We start from the raw sequence: 20,441 nt of genomic DNA on the forward strand, positions 1-20,441 counted from the left end.
TTTTGTTGGCTTTTAGCATGTCTAGAAATGTCTTTAATGTGGATGGTATAGAATTATGGATTGAAAATCACTTTCCCTTAGAATTTTGAATGCATTGCTGTCCTTTTTCTCCCCCATTCGTCCAGATCTGCTGTTGAGAATTCCTGATATTCCGATTGTCATTCTTTTATAGGTGCCCTGTTCCCATCCTGTCTGCAGGATTTTTTTCTTGTGGGCCTTTAAAAAGTAATCATGCTTGGATATTCTAGGGACCCTAAGATAGTACCTGTGTGCTTTAGTTCCCAAACAGGATTTGATGTAACTTTTTCACTGATCATACATGGGTCTTATGTATTTTAGTTCCAGGAAATTATTTGTTATACTTCTTTATTAATTGCCATTCTGTTTTTGGTTTTGGTTTTGGTTTTGGTTTTGGTTTTTTTTTGGAATGTCAGTTATTTGGATTTTGGATATTGTGTATGGACCCTTAAAGTTTCTTTTCCCTCCTGTTTTGCACTTTGTTTTTTGTGGTACTTTTGGAGAGATTTCTTTCGCTATGTCTTTGAAATTCTTCTGTTGACTTTTATTTTGGTCATCATATCCTTAATTTACTAGTACTCTTATTTTGATTATTTGTCTTTCTTTAGCATCTTGATTTCTGTTATATGAATTCATTATCATCGTATATCTTTTTGAAAGCACTAATTAAACTTTTGTTGAAGTTTCCTTTCCTATCCTACATTCAGTACCTAGTTTCGCTCTATTTTATGTTCTATTCTATTGGTTTCTCTCTTTCATATTTGAGATCTTATTCTGACATGGGTCCTTTTTATATTTCATATGGAATCTGAAAAACTAGTTGGAAGCCTTGTGTCTGGGTAAGATCTGTTGCTAGGTGGGCTTTACAACTTGGATCAATTTGAGAGTTAGCCCTTGTTTGAGAGGATACTTGTTTTAGAAGCCTTTTATCTGGAGAAGAAACCTCTTCTCTCCAGGTTGGCTAATAATTGCTGGCATTCCACTGAGTGGGTGTGATCAACTTTCTCATTCTGTGGCTGCACAGTAGTCTCAACAGTATTTGACTCATGTGGATTCAACCAAACACTTACTTATGCTAAACAGGCAGCATTACTTAAATATTAACAGGAAGCCAGGAGATTCTAGTTCTGAGGAAGATAGAACAAGCATACTCTACCCCGGCACTTCTATTGAATATAGTTAGAAAACCTGGATAGAATGCATGGAGCAGCTAATATGAGGGCTCTGAAAAGTAAACAGTAGGCAGACTGGGTTAGAAAACCAGAATTCAGAGCACCAGCAAACCAGTGGTGAGTTTGCCATTTTTTCCTCTCTTTTGTCCCCCAGCCTGAATTTAGCACAGCTCAACCTGGAAGTGAAATGAGCACCAAGGCATAGAAAGAGCAGTAGGAGAAACCCTCTAGTTTGGGCTCCAGGGTCAGAAAAAGGAGCACCTAATAGAAGGCAAAGGCCATTTTCTTCATTCCAATGCATACCAGCTTCCAGATAATCTTGTGACTGTGGCAGGGGGAGGTTGCAGGAACCAAAATTCTGAGGGAGGATAACCTTCCTCTCCAATTGGTGGAGTTGTGGTCTCAAGAGGATGGGGCCAGCCTCATTACTTTCTCTGTGTGTGTCCTCTGGGATGACCCAGGCACAGCTGCAGAATGCAAGGCAAAGTGGGGTAACCAAAGCCCCAGCTTTCTAACTGGAGGACTGAAAAAAAGACCATCAGGGAACCAGAAAGCACTAAAAATATGGCAGAGAGGAAGGAGCTCAGAAAAGTGACTCCATAAAGTTTGTTGATGATCTCCTGGGTTTATCCCTAAACTGCACATGTGTGGATCTACTTTTCATCAGGATAACAAAGACTTTTGAAAACTGAACTAACAGAAAAACTACCATCCAGGTCCCAGATTGGCCTCTGGTAGCACACATGCGGAACAGATACAGATAACATCGCAGAGACTTTAAAAACTGAATTGACACTAGAATCACAGCTTACTGAAGACAGGTTGCAGCTTGCAGCCTGAATCTAACTAGGTCAATTACCTGCTAGAACAGAAGTATCAACGTTCATCCTAGGATTTAAATAAGACTCAGAGTCTCATAATATTCAGAATGAATACAATACAGAATCACTTGGCATGTGAAGAACAAGGAAAATATCAGCTCTCCTGAGAAAAGACAGCAGACACCAATGCCAAGATGACACAGATGTTAGAATCATCTAACAAAGACTTTTTTATTTTATTTTTTTAAGATTTATTTATTTGAGAGCATGCCCACGAGCTGGGGAAGGCGGGGCAGTACGAGAGAATCTCAAGCAGACTCCCTGCAAAGCACAGAGCCCAACTTGGGGCTGGATCTCACAACCCTGAGATCATGACCTGAGCCAAAATCAAGAGTCGGATGCTCAATTGACTGAGCCACCCAAGCGTCCCTTACCTACCTACCTATCGATCTGTCTATCTCTCTATCTCCACACCCATTGTGGAGCCCAATGTGGAGCTTGAACTCATGATCCTGAGATCAAGAGATCTGAGCTGAGATCAGGACTCAGACACTTAACCAACTAAGCCATCCATGTGCCCCATCTAAGAAAGACTTTAAAAACATCTATTATAAAAATGCTCCAACAGACAATCACAAATACTCTTAAAAGTAATTAAAAAATAGAAGGTTTCAGCAGGGAAATAGAAGATACAAAGAGGGCGCCTGGGTGGCTCAGTTGGTTAAGCGACTGCCTTCGGCTCAGGTCATGGTCCTGGAGTCCCGGGATCGAGTCCCGCATCGGGCTCCCTGCTCGGCAGGGAGTCTGCTTCTCCCTCTGACCCTCCTCCCTCTTATGCTCTCTGTCTCTCATTCTCTCTCTCTCAAATAAATAAATAAAATCTTTAAAAAAAAAAAAAAAGATACAAAGAACCAAATGGAAAGGTTAGCAGTGAAAAATACAATAACCTTAATTAAAAACTCACTGGATAGGCTTGATTTTAAAATGTAGGTGATAGAAGAGTCAGTGAGTTTGAAGATAGAAAGTAGAAGTTATCCAATCTGAATGAGAGGAGACGAGTGTGGCGCTAAAAAAATTTGGAGAAATAATGGCTGAAGACTTCCAAAACCTGGCAGAAGATGTAAACATGTAATTTAAGAAGCTCAGTGAACACAAACAGAATAAGCTCCAAGACTTCCACATCCAGATGTCATAACCTCAGTGCTGAAAACTGAAGACAAATGAAAAATTATGAAGGCATCTAGAGAAAAACACATGTAGAGTAACAGCAATTAGAATGAGTACAGGTTTCTCATCAGAAACCACAGAGGCCAGAGAAGTGGCACAATATTTTTGAAGTCGTAAAAAACAAAACAAAAAAATGTTAACCAAAAATTCCCTATCCAGTGAAGTTATCCTTCAAGAATGAAAGTGAAATAAAGCATGATAAAAATTCTCAGTTGCAGAAAAACTAAAATGAAATCATTGCCAGTAGCCTGCTCCAAAAGAATTGGTAAAGGAAGTGCTTCAGACAGAAATGATAAATATCTGGATAAATATAATAGATTACTTTCTCCTCTTGAGTTCTTTAAAATGAGTTAATGGTTGAAAACAAAATTTATAACGTAGTCTAATGGGATTTCAAATATATATACATGTAATTTATGTGATAGCTATAACATACAAGGGAGGGCAGAGAGAATGGAGACCAAGGTTAAGGATGATAGTGGTGTTCTAAAATTTATACCCAGGGGATTTTAAGTTACGGAAGTGACTGAATGATGGCGTGGAGAAGTCAGTGCCACTGAAGGAAGATTTTGATTATTTATATCTCCCAGGAGAAGGATGCATACTTCACTGTGCTGGGCTACAGGTGAAGCATCAGGTTTTGGTCAGGAGGCAGAAGCAGGAGCAAGGGGGAAGGCAAGGCAGGATAGGATAAACTGCTTAGAATTGGCTAGTTTGGGTAATTCTAGTGGGCTTTGGGACATAAAGACTGCTTTTAGTTGTCTGGTTTCTGGCTCAGGCTTGATACAGGGTAGGGGAAATATTGGCTTAGTGTGTGAGTTAGATAAGGAGATGGGGGTGGAGGGGGCCCACAGCCCTAGATCCGTCAGTCTGCACACATGTCCACCCCTGATAGAAATCAGAGGTAAGTCTCTCCTCAGGTCTGAAAGGCCCCCTAAGATGTCAGAACATCTTAAGATACAGAAAATAAAAGAATGGCTAGTGCAGACGATAAGGTTTATACATTCTTTTTGAAATGATAAAATACTGACTTTGAAGTGGATCAGTTATGTTATAATTGATATCATGACCGCTTTAAAAACTATACAAAGAGATATAGTAAAAAATGCAATAAATAAACTATAATACTAAAAAATATTTGTATAAGGCAAAAGAAGGCCAGGTAAGGAAAAAAAGGATTTAGGAGTAGGGAACAAGCAGAAAATAAATAAATGGTGGACTTAAACCCAAACAATAATTCCATTAAAAGTAAATAGTATAAACACACCAATTAAAAGAGATTGTCAGAGTGGATTTAAAAAACATAACCAAACTATATGGTGTCTTCATGAAAGTTATTTCAAATATAATGATACAGGTAAGTTAAAATGAGGGTAAAACATACTGTGCAGCCATTAATCAGAACAAAGCTGGAATGGCAATATTACTGTCAGACAAAGCCTTCTGAGCAAACAGGAGTATTTACATAATGATAAGAGGGTCCAATCACCAAGAAGACCTAACAGTGCTTAAATGTATATATTCCTAACAGTACAGCTGCAAAATATATGAAGCAAAACCTGGGAGAACTGACAGGGGAAATTCTCTCAACAAATGACAGAACCATCAGAAGATCAGCAAGAGGGGCGCCTGGGTGGCTCAGTCGTTAAGCGTCTGCCTTAGGCTCAGGTCATGATCCCAGGGTCCTGGGATTGAACCCCCATCGGGCTCCCTGTTTGGTAGGAAGTCTGCTTCTCCCTCTCCCACTGCCCCTGCTTGTGTTCCTCTCTCGCTGTCTCTCTCTCTGTGTCAAATAAATCTTTAAGCAAAAAAAGATCAGCAAGAATAAGAACTCAACATCATTAGCCAGCCAGGTCCAAATAGATGTTTTTTGAACATTGCCCAAAGGTCGCAGAATGCACGTTCTTTCCAAGTACCCACAGAACATCCATCAAGATAGATCATATCCTGGGCCATAAAACAAATCTCAACAAATTTAAAAAGTAGAAGTCATTTAGTGTGTTCTCTGATTACCAAGGAATCAAACTAGAAATCAGTAACAAAGATAACCAGAAAAGCTCCAAATATTTGGAAACTAAACAACACTCTTCTGAATATTGAATAATTTCTAGAGAAATTTAAAAAATACATTGAACTAAATAAAAATGAAAATACAGCATATCAAAATGTGTGGGATGTAGCTTAAAGTAGTGCTGATTTATAACATAACTACTTTAGAAAAGAAGAAAGTGTCAAATCCATAATCGAAGCTCCCACTTCTAGAAACTAGAAAAAGAAGAGCAAAATAAGTGCAGAGCAAGCAACAGGAGGGAAATAGCAGAAGTCAACAAATTTGGAAAAAACAGAAACAATAGAGAAAAATCAATGAGATAACAAGCTTATTCTTTGGGGGAAAAAATCAGTAAAATTAACCTCTTAGCAACCCTTAAGAAAGCAGACATGAATTACTAATATCAGGAATGAAACAGTATCAACTGTAGAGTAGACCCTGCAGACATCAAAAAGATATGGAAACACTACAAACAACTGCACGCATAAAGTTGACAGCTTAGTGAAATCGGTCAATTCCTCAAAAAGTACAAACTACCATAATTTATCCTTAAATGTGTATATTCCTAACAGTACATAAGTTAAAATTTCTATTGTTATGTTAATCACTATACATTATTTCATTAGTTTTTGATGTAGTGTTCCATGATTCATTGTTTGTGCATAACACCCAGTGCTCCATGCAGAACATGAAATAGATAATTTGAATAGACTTACAGCTGTTAAGGAAATTGAATTAATAATTTGAAAATTCTTAGAAATCTCTCACATGAGTCCATCAACATCCTAAAGGAGAACACAGGCAGCAACCTCTTCGACCTCAGCCGCCGCAACTTCTTCCTAGAAACATCACCAAAGGCAAGGGAAGCAAGGGCAAAAATGAACTATTGGGACTTCATCAAGATAAAAACCTTTTGCACAGCAAAAGAAACAGTCAACAAAACCAAAACACAACCGACAGAATGGGAGAAGATACTTGCAAATGACATACCAGATAAAGGGCTAGTATCCAAAATCTATAAAGAACTTATCAGACTCAACACTCAAAGAACAAAGAATCTAATCAAGAAATGGGCAGAAGACATGAACAGACATTTTTCCAAAGAAGACATCCAAATGGCCAACAGACACATGAAAAAGTGCTCAATGTCGCTTGGCATCAGGGAAATCCAAATCAAAACCTCAATGAAATACCACCTGACACCAGTCAGAATGGCTAAAATTAACAAGTCAGGGAACAACAGATGTTGGTGGGGATGTGGAGAAAGGGGAACCCTCCTACACTGTTGGTGGGAATGCAAGCTGGTGCAGCCACTCTGGAAAACAGTATGGAGGTTCCTCAAAAAGTTGAAAATAGAGCTACACTACGAACCAGCAGTTGCCCTACTGGGTATTTACCCCAAAGATACAAATGTAGGGATCTGAAGAGGTATGTGCACCCCGATGTTTATAGCAGCAATGTCCACAATAGCCAAACTGTGGAAAGAGCCAAGATGTCCATTGACAGATGAATGGATAAAGAAGAGGTGGTATATATACACAATGGAATATTATGCAGCCATCAAAAGGAATGAGATCTTGCCATTTGCAACGACGTGGATGGAACTGGAGGGTGTTATGCTGAGCGAAATAAGTCAAACAGAGAAAGATATGTATCATATGACCTCACTGATAGGAGGAATTCTTAATCTCAGGAAACAAACTGAGGGTTGCTGGAGTGGGGGGTGGGGTGGGAGGGGTGGGGTGGATGGGTGATAGACGTTGGGGAAGGTATGTGCTATGGTGACCACTGTGAATTGTGCAAGACTATTGAATCACAGATCTGTACCTCTGAAACAAATAATGCAATATATGTTAAGGGAAAAAAAAGATAGCAGGAGGGGAAGAATGAAGGGGGGGAATTGGAGGGGGAGACGAACCATGAGAGACGACAGACTCTGAAAAACAAACTGAGGGTTCTAGAGGGGGAGGGGGATGGGAGGATGGGTTAGCCTGGTGATGGGTATTAAAGAGGGCACGTTCTGCATGGAGCACTGGGTGTTATGCACAAACAATGAATCATGGAACACTACATCAAAAACTAATGAAATAATGTATGGTGATTAACATAACAATAGAAATTTTAAAAATAGGACTATTAAAAAGAAAAAGAAATCTCCAGGTCCAGATTGTTTCACTGGAGAAGTCTACAAAATGTTTTGGAAAGAATTAACATCAATTCTACACAATCTTTTCTAGAAAATACAAGAGAGAATACTTTCCTTCTTCACTCACTCATTATTATTCTGATGCTAAAACCAGACAAAGATGGTACAAAAGTGGAAAACTGCAGACTAAAGTCCCTCGTGAATATAGTTGCAAAAGATACAAAAATTCTTAACAAAATATTAGCAAGTAGAATTCATCAATATATTTACATATCAGGACCAAGTGGCAATCATTCCAGGGATACAAGGCTGGTTCAGTATTCAAAAAATCAGTCCGTGCAACCTACCATATTAACAGGCTGGAGAAGTAAAGTCACATGAGAACAGTTGATACAGTAAATAAAGCATTTAACAAGTTTCAGTACCTGTTCATATTCCTGTTCCTAGATAAGTAGGAATACAGATTGACTTCCTCAACATGATTTTTTTTTAAGTATATGAAAATCTAACATCATAGGGGCACCTGGGTGACTCAGTTGGTTGAGTGTCTGCCTTCAGCTCGGGTTGTGATCTCAGGGTCCTCCCGCCACTTGTGTGCATGCTCTCTCAAGTAAATAAGTAAAATCTTATTAAAAAAAAAAAAGAAAAAAATCCTGAGGAGTCTATAAGAAAAAATCCTAGAACTAGAAATAGGTTTAGCAAGGCCATAGGATACATGATCAAAATCTGTTTGTCTCTATTACCAGTGAACACATAGAAATCAAAATTAAAATAGAGTGCCATGTTCAGTCACTCCAAAAAATGAAATATTTGGATATACAGGGTTTGTATGCTCAAAATTATAAAACACTGATGAAAGAAGGCAAAGATCTAGAGAAACAGACTTTGTTCTTACAGCAGAAGACTCAGCAAATGTCTGTTATCCTCAAGTCAGTGTGCTAGCTTAACAGAACTGCTAAACGATAGCTAAACAAGATTATTCTAAAATTTATATGGAAAGGCAAAAGAACTGGAATAAGAACAATTTTAAAATTAATAAAATAGCAGTTACTATTACTATCCAATTTCAAGACATTATATAATTACAGTAATCAAGATTGTGTGGCATTGGTGAAGGGATAGATACCTAAGTCAGTGGAACAGAATAGGAACCCAGAAATAGCCTGACACAAGTATGACCAACTGATTTTTAACACCTGCAAAAGTAATTAGAGGAAAGATAGTCTTTTCAAGAAACATTGCTAGAATTAGATATCCATAAGCAAAAACACAAACCTCAGCCTAAATCTCACATCTTATACGAAAACCAACTCAAAATGGCTTGTAGATTTAAATGTAAAACTTCTGGAAGATTAACATAGGAGAAATCTCTGAGACCTGGGGCTTGGTGAAGAAAAAGCCAACAAACTAGACTTCCTTAAAATTAAAAACTTTTCCTGTCACAAAAGACCCTGTCAAGAGGATGAAAAAACAAACTATAGAACAAAATATTTGTAAGCTGCATATCTGAGAAAGGACTCCTGTCTTTCTAGAATATATCAAGAACTCCCAAAACCCAACATAAAACCCAAATATTCCAGTTAGAAAATGGACCAAAAAATTGAGCAGACAGTTCACCGAAGAGGGAATATAGATGGCAGATAACACATGGAAAGATGTTCAACATCACTTGCCATTAGGGAAATATAAACTAAGACCATGGTGAGACATACTACACTCTTAATAGAACAGCTAAAATAAAAAATAGTAGTGATATCAAGTGCTGGTGAGGATGAGGAGAAACTGGATCTCTCGATCTCATACATTGCTAGTGGAAATGTAAAATGGTAGAACTATTCTGGAGCACAGTTTGGCAGTTCCTTGAAATATAAACATGCACTTACCATATGGCCCAGCACTTGGACTGCTGGGCATTTATCCCAGAGAAATGAGAAGTTAATGAAAGAGGAATGAAAATCTGTTCATGAAAATCGTTCATAGTGGCTTCATTGTAATAGCTCCAAACAGGAACAACCAAAATGCCACTTGGTAGATAGTGGTTAAAAACCTATAGGTCATCTGTATCATGGAATAGTACTCAGCGATAAAAAGGAATGAGCTTGATAAATGCAACAGCTTGGGTGGGTTTCAAGAGCATCATGTTGAGTGAAAAAGGCCAGTCTTGGGGCGCCTGGGTAGCTCAGTGGTTAAGCGTCTGCCTTCGGCTCAGGTCATGATCCCAGGGTCCTGGGATTGAGCCCTGCATCGGGCTCCCTCTCAATGGGGAGCCTGCTTCACCTTCTCCCTCTGCTGCTCCCCCTGCTTGTGCTTTCTCTCGCTCTCTGTGAAATAAATAAGATCTTAAAAAAAAAAAAAAGAAAAAGACCAATCTCAAAAGGCAGAAACTGTATAATTCTATTTATATAACATTCTTGAATTCACAATATGAGAGACAAAAACAGATTGGCTGTTGTCGGGGGTAGGGATGGTGTGGGTGGAAGTAGGGGTAAATAGGACTAAAAAGGGGTGGCATGAAGGTAATCTTTGTGGTAATGGAGTAATTCTGTATCTTGATTGCAGTGGTATTTGCTTGAATGTGATAAAATAGCACACAACTATATACACACTGTATCAGTGTGAGTACCCTGATTTTGATACTGTGCTGTGATTAGGTAAGATACAAGTTCTGATTGGAGAGGACTGGGTGAAGAGTACACAGAACCTTTATGTCCTGTCTTTGCAGCTTCCTGGAAACCTAGGATTATTTCAAAATAAAAATGTTTTTAAAGAGAAACAACTTCAAAACACAACCTAAATGCAGCGTAGGTTCAAACAAGTGGTAGCAAAATGTCCATTCGGAGGTGTTCAGGGATGCTGACATCAATATTTAGCACTCTGCTTGCACATCCAGGAAAAAAGGATGTTTGGTTACTGTACTTTGTGTTTAACGCAGTTACCGTGTCACAAAAATAGCAGGCTGCTCTAATAAACAACCAGCCTCCTGTGTCCAGCACCAGTCATCTCCCGTCTTTACCACCAAGCCCACCGACACTCCAGGTTTATCCAGGGGACATAAGGAAGCAAAGATCTCATGACTGAACATTATACAGCTTAGATCAGGCTTTTCCTCTGCGACATTTTCCTCCTGTTTCTGGAGTTTCATCTACTCACAGGAATGTTCTACGTGTGTGAACAAGGGATTGGTGTATGAGTTCTCCCTGAAGTCGTGTGACCACTGTGACACCAAGCAGGCAGTGGGGGCAGGGCCCCAGAGCCTCGCTGGCACCCAGTGCCGCACACGCTGAGCTCTTCAGTAGCACCATCTCGGGGAGCACCATTCTGGTTTTTGTGTCAAGTATGGGTCATGTGTTGCCAGGCTCATTTCTTATAAATGTCCATAATAAGTTAGGAGTGTTACTATTCAGGAAGCACTTACTAGGTGCAAGACGGTGTCGTCAGAACTTTATTATCTCCTCGAATTTCCTCAAAACACCTGGGATTGCACCGTCTTCCTCTTGCTCTTACAGTTGGGGACATGGGGTTAGAGGGGCTGCGGAACGGCAGCAAGGCCCCCAGACCCCCATGGCTGGGGTTTGAGCCCAGGAACGGACTCCAGTGCCCACGTTACTAGGTGTATCCCACCATGCCTGTGTGTGTGCATGCGTGTTCAGTGTTCACGTCATTCACACTTAGGCCTCTGGGAACAACCTAATTGGTGGAGAACCCAGTTTCCTTTCTTACCTCACTGAGGCCTTGTTTAATACCAAATTTACTAGAAACTCTGGTTTTCTATCTGAGAGGAACAGTACTGTTCAGCACTCTCTGGTTCTTGATATTTAGGTCTACATTTAAACAGTCTGGCCTTTCTATTAAAAAAAAGACATAAGGGCGCCTGGGTGGCTCAGTTGGTTGGGCGACTGCCTTCGGCTCAGGTCATGATCCTGGAGTCCCTGGATCGAGTCCCGCATCGGGCTTCCTGCTCGGCAGGGAGTCTGCTTCGTCCTCTGACCCTATCCTCTCTCAGGTATTCTCTTTCTCTCATTCTCTCTCTCTCAAATGAATAAATAAAATCTTTAAAAAAAAAAAAAAAGACATAAAATTATATAAAATCTGCATTGTTCCAGCCAGCTGGGGAAAAAATTGTGGGGTTTTGTTTTGTTTTGTTTTTGTTTTTAAGGCCTTCAGAATCTCTCTTTGTTTTATCTGGAAACTAAGGGCAGTAGTAGCAAAGCAAAAGTCAAGGTTTATTCTGGAGTAATTGTTTGACTTGGTTATCTTATCTCTTAATTATGTCATTGTATCAATAAATGCCTGGTAGCAAGCAAAAATGTTTGTTCTTTATAGATGTAAATAAGTCCAGTCTTGTCCTTATCCACTGCAGTTGGGCAGACCCCAAAGATCACATTGCAAGATATATTATTGAAAATGTTACGAACACCTGCTTTTTAGACTTAAAGGCAAAGTTTTCAAGGGCAACGGAAATGATTAAGCAACTTACATCTGTTATCTTGAATCTTTTATTTAGAACATGGCATTTTTTTCCCAAGTTATTAGCATGCTTTTGATTTTTGTACAGCTTGACATTTGTAAATACATGTGTAACATAATGGGTGCTGTAAAGAGCTTTTGTAAATTGATCTAATTTCTTATCTCCTCTTCACAGGAATATATTAAAGGAATCTGTGAGCCTGAACTAGAAGAAAGAGAATGTTACCCCAAGGCCATGCACTGCATTTTTGTTGGGGCTCAGAGCCTGTTTCTGAAGAGCTTGATTCAGGACACCTGTGCTGATCTCTGCATTCTGGACATTGGTCTTCTTGGCATCAGAGGAAGTGCCGAAGCTGTGGTCATGGCTAGGAGTCACATTCAGCAGTTTGTAAAACTCTTTGAGAATAATGAGAACCTACCCAACAGTCAGAAAGAATCCGAGGTGAAAAGGGAATTTAAACAATTTGTTGAAGCTCGTGCAGATAACTATACAATGGACTTGTTGATTTTGCCCACTTCCTTGAAAAAAGAGCTTTTGACACTCACACAAGGTGAGAATTTATTTGAAACGGGAGATGATGATGTTATTGAAATTAGAGATTCTAAACAAGCAGAGGTTCCACAGAGTGCTGCCACAGGGCTGAATATTTCCAGAGATGAAATTGTTTTGCAGGAAGATGCAAGAAATAAAGCTGGCACTCCTGTTTCTGAGCTTACAAAACAAATGGACACGGTCTTTTCTAGTTCGCAAGATGTCCTTTTTGTTCCAATAAATGGTCTAACCCCAGATGAAGAGGCACTTTCCAAAGAGAGAATTTGTCACAAAAGGAGATTTTCTGATTCTGAAGAAAGGCATACCAAGAAACAGTTTTCTTTGGAAAACGTTCAAGAGGGGGAGCTTCTACATGACGGTAAGACATTAGCTGGAAGTGTAATCATTGACTTATCTGATTCTTCTGCTGATCCTGAAAATTTAAGTCCAGATGTGAAGGACACTACTGAGGAAATGGAATACAACATCCTCGTAAACTTTTTTAAAACCATGGGCTATTCCCAAGAAATTGTTGAAAAGGTAATTAGGGAGTATGGGCCATCTACGGAACCATTATTGCTCTTAGAAGAAATTGAAAAAGAAAATAAAAGATTCCAAGAAGACAGAGAATTTTCACCTGGTACTTTGTATCCAGAGACCAGCAGAACCAAAAACAAAGGTGTTTGTAGCAGCATAAATGAGCTTACAACAGATTCCACTCCAAAGAAAACACAAACTCACACACAGCAAAATATGGTAGAAAAATTTTCTCAGTTACCATTCAAAGAATCAAAACCATGTACCTCAAATTGCAAAATTAGTACTTTCAGAACAGTGCCAGTAGAACAGAAACAAGAAATCTGGAGTTCAAACCAGAATTACATTTGTAACATGGACCTTGAAACTGACGGCCTTTCACCCTCTGTTGTCCCTTCAAGTCCCAAAGAAGCTGTCAGTTTTGTGTCAAGAGGAGCTTCACATCATCAGCCCAGAATTCCAGTGTTTCCTGAAAATGGTTTGCAGCAGCAGGCAGAGCCCTTACATCCAAGTAAGATGAAGTCTGCCTGTGAAAACCGTTCAGGGTGTTGTAGCTCTCCCCAGTCGAAGCCACATTGTCCACCCCTTTCTCCAGCAATGCCACTGCCCCAGCTGTCACCTTCAGCTACTGACGCAAGGTTGGCGGGAACGTCTGATCACACTGATTCCTCAGTCACTGGCGTTCAGAGGTTCCGAGATACTCTGAAAGTACCCTACAAGCTGGAATTAAAAAACGAGCCAGGAAGAACGGATTTGAAGCACGTTGTCATAGATGGGAGCAATGTCGCAATTACGTAAGTCCACTCTCTGCAGGTTATATTATGCTGTAAATAGGGTCCTGAGCAGTGCCTCGGAATCACATGCAGTTGTAGGAACTTGGGCTGTGCATCCGTCTAGGTGATCGATTTTCTTACCTGGGAAAAAAAAAAACACGAAACAGCTGTTTGGAGAGTTGTGTTATTCCCTCTTCTGGAGTTGTACACTTTGCTTTTCATCCTGCTGAACCTGTTTCTGAGGGCGAGAGGTGATAGGAAATTTGTCTTCACTTTGCATTGCCTAGTCAGCGATAAACAGTATAGAGATTTTTAAATCATTAGCTTTTTTTTTTTTTTAATCATTAGGTTCTGAATACGAGGATGCAGCTTAAAGCCAAAAAAGATTTTTCTGTCTCTATACTATAGTATGTTAGGTCTCTAGGCAGGAGTGCAGTGATAATGGATGTGCTGTATTTCTGTTATACTTTGTTGACAGAGTGATAGCAATTTCCTTTTTAAGGAAATTCATCAGTTTGAGCTTCTTTATGGTCCTCTGCTGCTACTAAAAGCTTGTATATTTGCTTTTAGTAAAAAAGAGTTAAATGATCATTTCTTTTTTTTTTTTTAAAGATTTTATTTATTTATTTGAGAGAGAGAGAATGAGAGACAGAGAGCACGAGAGGGAAGAGGGCAGAGGGAGAAGCCGACTCCCTGCCGAGCAGGGAGCCCGATGCGGGACTCGATCCAGGGACTCCAGGATCATGACCTGAGCCGAAGGCAGTTGCTTAACCAACTGAGCCACCCAGGCGCCCTAAATGATCATTTCTATTTAACCTGTCTTGGAACCCTCTGAAGAGTCTGATTTTATACATCTGGTACGGGATTGGGTTTCTTCTCTAGGGGTGGTTTAATACAGTGACTATGAAGAGGAGAGGGGGTCAAGTTAGAGTATCTGCCCCATTGTTTGACCTCGTGTAGGTTTTTGCCTGAGTTTCATTTGCTGTATTTTGTTGCCTTTTGCCCTGTCCTAAAGGGCATCTTTATCATGCCATTTCAACAACTGGTAGGTAAAGTCTCTCTCCAGTTTTCAAAATCAGTCACTCCGTTGATTTTGAAGAATTCTGCACGGTCTGGCATTTTAAGTGGCTGTCATTTAAGAAAAGGGGCCCTGGACATGGGATGAAGATGGTGATACACTCTTCTGAATTTTAGCGAATAGTGTGTGTGGCCTCTCTCCTAGGAATTCTATAAGTTATATATTTATTTTTTGTTTTGTTAATTTTTTACTAGAATTTTCAAACAAATACATTAAAAGGTAATAGAATGCATCCCTTTTTGAATTTGGGATTTCCATGTGCCCATCCCCCACCTTCAGTAGTTCTCAGCTCCTGGCCAGTCTTGTTGAGCCTATACCCCCACCTACTGCCTTTCACCGGAGTTATTTTGAGGGAAAGCTCAGCTGTGTCATTTTATCCATAAGTACTTTAATGTCTATTTTTTAAAATAAGGATTCTTTTTATTTTTTGACTGAATTGTTGATGCTGTATTTTGCTGTCAAAAGAAAGAAAAATCCCAGCATTCCCCATGTTAAAGTTTAAAGATAGGCTGGAAAAATATGTAATATACTTGTCTTCATTTCTAAATAATACTGTTTGTTGTCATTTCACTTTGCTTTTTGGCAGTTCTTTTCGGGGAAACCCAGCAAATGGCCCACAGCTGCATAGCATTATCTAAGTAAAAATGTGAAGTGCAATTTCAGTCACCCACAGTCCAAGCCCAGCACCAGTTCCTCATTGTTACAATTTCTTGAGCCAAGTGGTGATATAAAATTTAGGTCATGATTGTGAGTAATATTAATCCTTTTTCAATTTCTGTAAGTGCAAAGATGTTCCAAATTGGTGTTCAAGGACTAAGAAATGCAAATTAACATAGAATGAGCACTGATGATGACACTATTTAAAAACCTTTTGGGAGTAGTAACTAATGTATTTCTCAGAGGGGTCACTATTGGAATTTAGAGTGGTACTGCCTGGGCGTGACAGGATGTTTTGCATATTTAGTCCCTCCTACTTTGCCCATAGTACCTCCCCCCATCATTATGACACCCCAAAACACTCCTACGTATTTCCTAACACCCTTGGGTACAGTGCCATCTCTTTTGAAAACCACTGAATTAGTGCACTAAGAAACCACGAGCAGACTTTCATTACTTTTTCTTTTAAAAGCTGATTATCTGGGGAGGATTCCAATTTTCTTTGAATTCACAGATGTCTCAGTTTAAAAGCAACATTTATTTATAAGGATGTATTATCCAAAAATGACAGACTTATACTTAATCTAATAAAGATTGATCTGAAAATATCAGTAACTAAAATTAACTCTTATTCTGGAGGAAAACTGCTTAATAGGTACAGGGTCTTACTTGAGAGTGATGGAAATGTTTTGGAACAAGATCTAAGTGCTGATTGTACAATACTGTGAATGTACTAAATGCCGCTGAATTGTTCACTTTAAAATGATTATGTTATGTGAATTTCAGCTCAGGCTTTTTAAATTTGGGAAAAAATCAACCCTTATTTGAAATCCCTTTGATAGTAAATGTGAATTATAGATTGTACATTCCATGAAGGAAGTGATTTATATGTGTCCTGTTCACTGAAATACCCCCAAGGTCCATGGTGCTTGCACATGGTGGGCACTCAGTAACATTTTGTTGAATGAATGAATGAATGAACTAAAGACTTAAGAAATATTAGGATTTTTAAAATGACTTTTCACCACTCTTTTATAACTTCCTATTCCAATGATCAATTTAGATTAAATTTTGACTGAGACATTTTTCAGCAAGTATTTGGAATCTTAAAACTGAAACACCTGTTATGTGTCAGGTACTTATCTCTTTTAAAATGTAATCTTCACACTGATTTGTGAGATAAAATTGATCCAATACTTTTATATAACATGAAGTGGCTTAAAAATCTTGTCCAATATTACACAGATAGGAGATGTGGGCCCATAGGCTCCCAGAGCCATCATACATCCTGCCTCCTCCCATAGAAGGTGAGGTTGGAATTTTCAGGCCTTGGCAATATAAAGTACTTAAGTCTCGAGTTGTTTAAGCATTGCTGAGTAAACCTCACTTATTTGACCCACCTAGTTGGGGAAGTAGTTAAAAATGAAATTTGAACCCTTAAACAATAGGATTTGTTGGTTTGATCCTACTCAGCAGCTCAGACCTACCCATCCCTGGGTTTCTGCCAGTCCTTTATTATATTAGTCTATCCAGCGTGCTGTCTGCAATTCACACACACTGTGAGAAATTCCAAAATACCCACTTCATGCTGCTAATCATGCATATTTTTACTTGGTTTTTCCCCTTGTCACCATGAATGAGTCAAATGATGAGTAAATGGAAATTGTTTGCGGTACACGGCTAGACATCACAGTAGTGGCTAGATAACACTCAGACTCGGTCAGTTTGAAACTTCAGCATTAGGACACCTGACTTATCTGGGTAGATAATTTTCCGTGTAGATGAGGTTTGCCCCTTCACTTGCCAGCACTATGTATTTTAACCATTTTTTTCATGCTAGTCTATATCAGGGTCCCGTGGCTATTTTTATTAAGTGGAAACGATAGAAGGAAATGACTCTTTCCCAGGGTAACTCAAAAAGAGTTTTTTTAACCATTTCCCCTACACTCCCCGGTCTGGTTCTGTCACTGCTGTGAGTTTTTAATCAGGTATCTTGCCCATCTCCTCTCTGCTTGGGACAGTCTTCCTTCCAGTTTACTGCCTGCTATAATATGGAAAACAACTGGATGATGTAACTTGTTTCCAACTACATGAAACAGTAGTTTAAATCTCCCTTGAAAGCCCACACACCTGGCCTCTCGGGCCTATTATCTGTTCATTGGTGCATTTGGAGCTGGAAGCCCCAGAGCTTTGGTCTTCTCAGAACAAGAGAAGGAGTTACGGTATGTAAATCCTTTGTCTTCTTTGAGTGTAAATAGACAGTTGGTCTGGGTCTACCTGTCAACAAGTTCCTCTGGCTTGACTGCAGGGAGGTGAGGAGGCGCATTTCTGCCTAGCCAGAATGTGGGGGAGTTGAAGTGGGAAGCAGCAGGGACCTTCCATATTACTTAGAGGACATGAACTTGGCTCCACTTGATTTTCTTGTGTAGTTCTATTTTCTGTCTAACTCTGTGTTTTCCACTAGAATTTTGAACTGCTCTTTTTATTCCTAAAACAGCTCTCAAGATTTTTCAGGGTATCCATAGTGATTTGGTCTTATCACTGAGGATAACACTGGAAATTAGTATAGAGCTAATGTTTCTGGAAATGCCATTTCTTCCGGTCTAAGTTTGAGCGTGGTACAGGACAGCGGGATTGCATCTACTTGAATTTCCCTTCATTTTTCTCCGGGACCCAGTGGCACGGAGCTGGGTTCCACCCACTTTGAACTTTTGCAGTCAAAAGCTTTATAGGGAGAGAAGAAGTTCGCACACATTTGTAGCTGATGAATAAGCCAAACTTGACAAGCTTTTTTAGTGCATTTCTCTCAAGGATTGTTCTTTTCAGATTTAACTAACATACATATCCCTTGGTTTTTTTAAGAACCAGTAGGCTGTTGTATTTTGGATTTTCATGTTCAGGCTGTGGTTGACATTAACTCTGGGTGTGTTCTTGCTGTTAAGCAATTAGAATGATTTTTAAAGATACTCTAAAAAGATGACGCCTACAAAAACTACCTCTAGCCTTTCTCCAGTAACAGATGTCCTGGTGCTACATTCTTGCCATATTTTGAATGCTTTTAGATAAACCACTGCTGAGTTACTTCATGGAGAATGGGTTTACTTGCATGTGTTTTCTGGAGCAAAGCTGATGCCGGTGCGGTCTCTTATTTGTGACTCACTGAGAAGAGCGTGGGCTTTAGCCTCTTAAAGGAGGAGTTTCTGAGCTGCTCTTCTGCGTGTTAGAAGTTTATTGAATGTCCAGCCCATTCCTGCTTCGTGAGAATATAGATTTAGGTGGGGACAGTCCCACTGTGGGATGGTAGGAAGGGCCCAGGAATAAGGAAGCCTGAATAATCCCAGCGCAACCACCCTGTGGCAGTGCAGCCTGGGAAAGTTGCTCAGCCTCCCAGGGCTTTCGTTCTTTTTATCTAACAGGAATCTAACTCCGTTCCATCTCCTAAATTCTGTCATTCCAGTGGACAGTACAGGATAGCAAGACAGGAAAGAGGAGAGATGATTGAGGGCCTGTTTCTAGAAATGGCTTCATAGAAGAGGGTCTGAATTGAGTCCCGAGGCACTGGAGGAAGGTTAAGAGAAGGTCTACAAAGATTGCAGCAAAAAGAAAGCTCACTGCCCAGGAGGAGGGAGATGGCAAGCAAACGTGGCCAGAAATGAGTGTGGTGACACATGGTGGTGGCTAGATCCCTCCTGACTAGTTGGGTGTGGAGGGGACCTTGAAGCTGTGCCCTGAGTTTGTCGAGAGGAATCCTGCCAGTAAAGACCCTGAGCAGGATCAAAGGCCTCATGGCTGCATTTCAGGGTCTGTCTAACGAGTTTGAGGAGGGATGGGAATTGGGAGAGCCTGGGGTTGACTTGGGACACATTGTACCTGAGGTGGCAGGAATTTTAAGTGAAGGAATTCTCCACCAGGTGGTTTTGACATGGAGACACTAGACATGAAGAGAAGACAGGACTGAAGATGCAGGATTTCCTGTCACTGGAACCTCAGTGACTGTTGAAATAGTAAGATAGATTATGCTCATTTCATAAACTGTAGCTTCAAAGTTTGGGTGGGTTGATTTTTTTTTTCTTTCTAATACTCATGGTTAGACAAATGGATTACCACCTACAAAATTCAAACTTTGAAAACCCTTTTTTAAAAATCTCCACTTTTACTTAACTGTGGGAGAATACAATTTAAATATTTTTTCTCGTTTCTTTTGAAATTTGTTACCACATTTTTGGGTGGGGTCAGTTTTTAATCCACTATACCACGGGTTGCGAACTGTGGGCCAAATCTGGCCACCACCTGTTTTTGTAAATAAGGAACACAGCCACCCTCATTCATTTCCACTTGGCCGACTTGAGTGGTGCGGCAGAGACCATATGGCCTGCAAGGCCTATCTGGCCCTTTACAGAAAATCATACCCTGACTTACGTTCTGTAATGTTCCTTGTTTGTTTGCATCTGCCCCTGGCACTTTCTGCTTCCTTCAGTAAAATCATTTGCCATGGCCCCCAGATAGTTCCATTGGAATCATGTCCTCAGCTTATCTCCAGGAAGCTGTAAACTGAGTAGGTTTCACAGTTCCCTAGAAGGGGTATGGAGCCCTGGAGCTGGAGGCATCTGCAGCCTTTGGAAGTTGTGAGGACCACGTCATGGGAGAGTCCTGTCTACTTCTGCTTCAGCAACAAGTTTCTTTTTTCCTTTCTTTTTTTCTTTTTTTAAAGATTGTATTTATTTGAGAGGGAGAGAGCACAAGCAGGGGGAGCAGCAGAGGGAGAGGGAGAAGCAGGCTCCCTGCTAAGCAGGGAGCCCGACGCGGGGCTTGATCCCAGGAGCCGGGATCATGACCTGAGCTGAAGGCAGACGCCCTACCGACTGAGCCACCCAGGTACCCCCAGCAACAAGTTTCTTAATAAAATATATAAAATATTCTTAGAGGTCAGTGACCAGGCAGGACTCTTTGGAATGGGCTCTCT

At 40.1% G+C, this 20,441-nt stretch overlaps 1 protein-coding gene across 3 annotated transcripts in view; it reads left to right on the forward strand.

Annotated features, from left to right (window-relative positions):
• Positions 1-20,441, forward strand: part of N4BP1 (NEDD4 binding protein 1) — a 50,203-nt gene that overhangs the window by 16,568 nt on the left and 13,194 nt on the right. For all 3 annotated transcript variants that reach the window (XM_064580996.1, XM_045891154.3, XM_045891153.3), the window contains exon 2: positions 12,077-13,764. In XM_064580996.1, the coding sequence (XP_064437066.1) occupies positions 12,077-13,764 (1,688 nt within the window). The remainder of the gene's footprint in view (positions 1-12,076; positions 13,765-20,441) is intronic.

The sequence above is a fragment of the Mirounga angustirostris genome, unplaced genomic scaffold, assembly GCF_029215605.1.
Source record: "Mirounga angustirostris isolate CCGP_5_RB_7025 unplaced genomic scaffold, mMirAng1.0.hap1 SCAF_16, whole genome shotgun sequence".
Taxonomy (NCBI): domain Eukaryota; kingdom Metazoa; phylum Chordata; class Mammalia; order Carnivora; family Phocidae; genus Mirounga; species Mirounga angustirostris.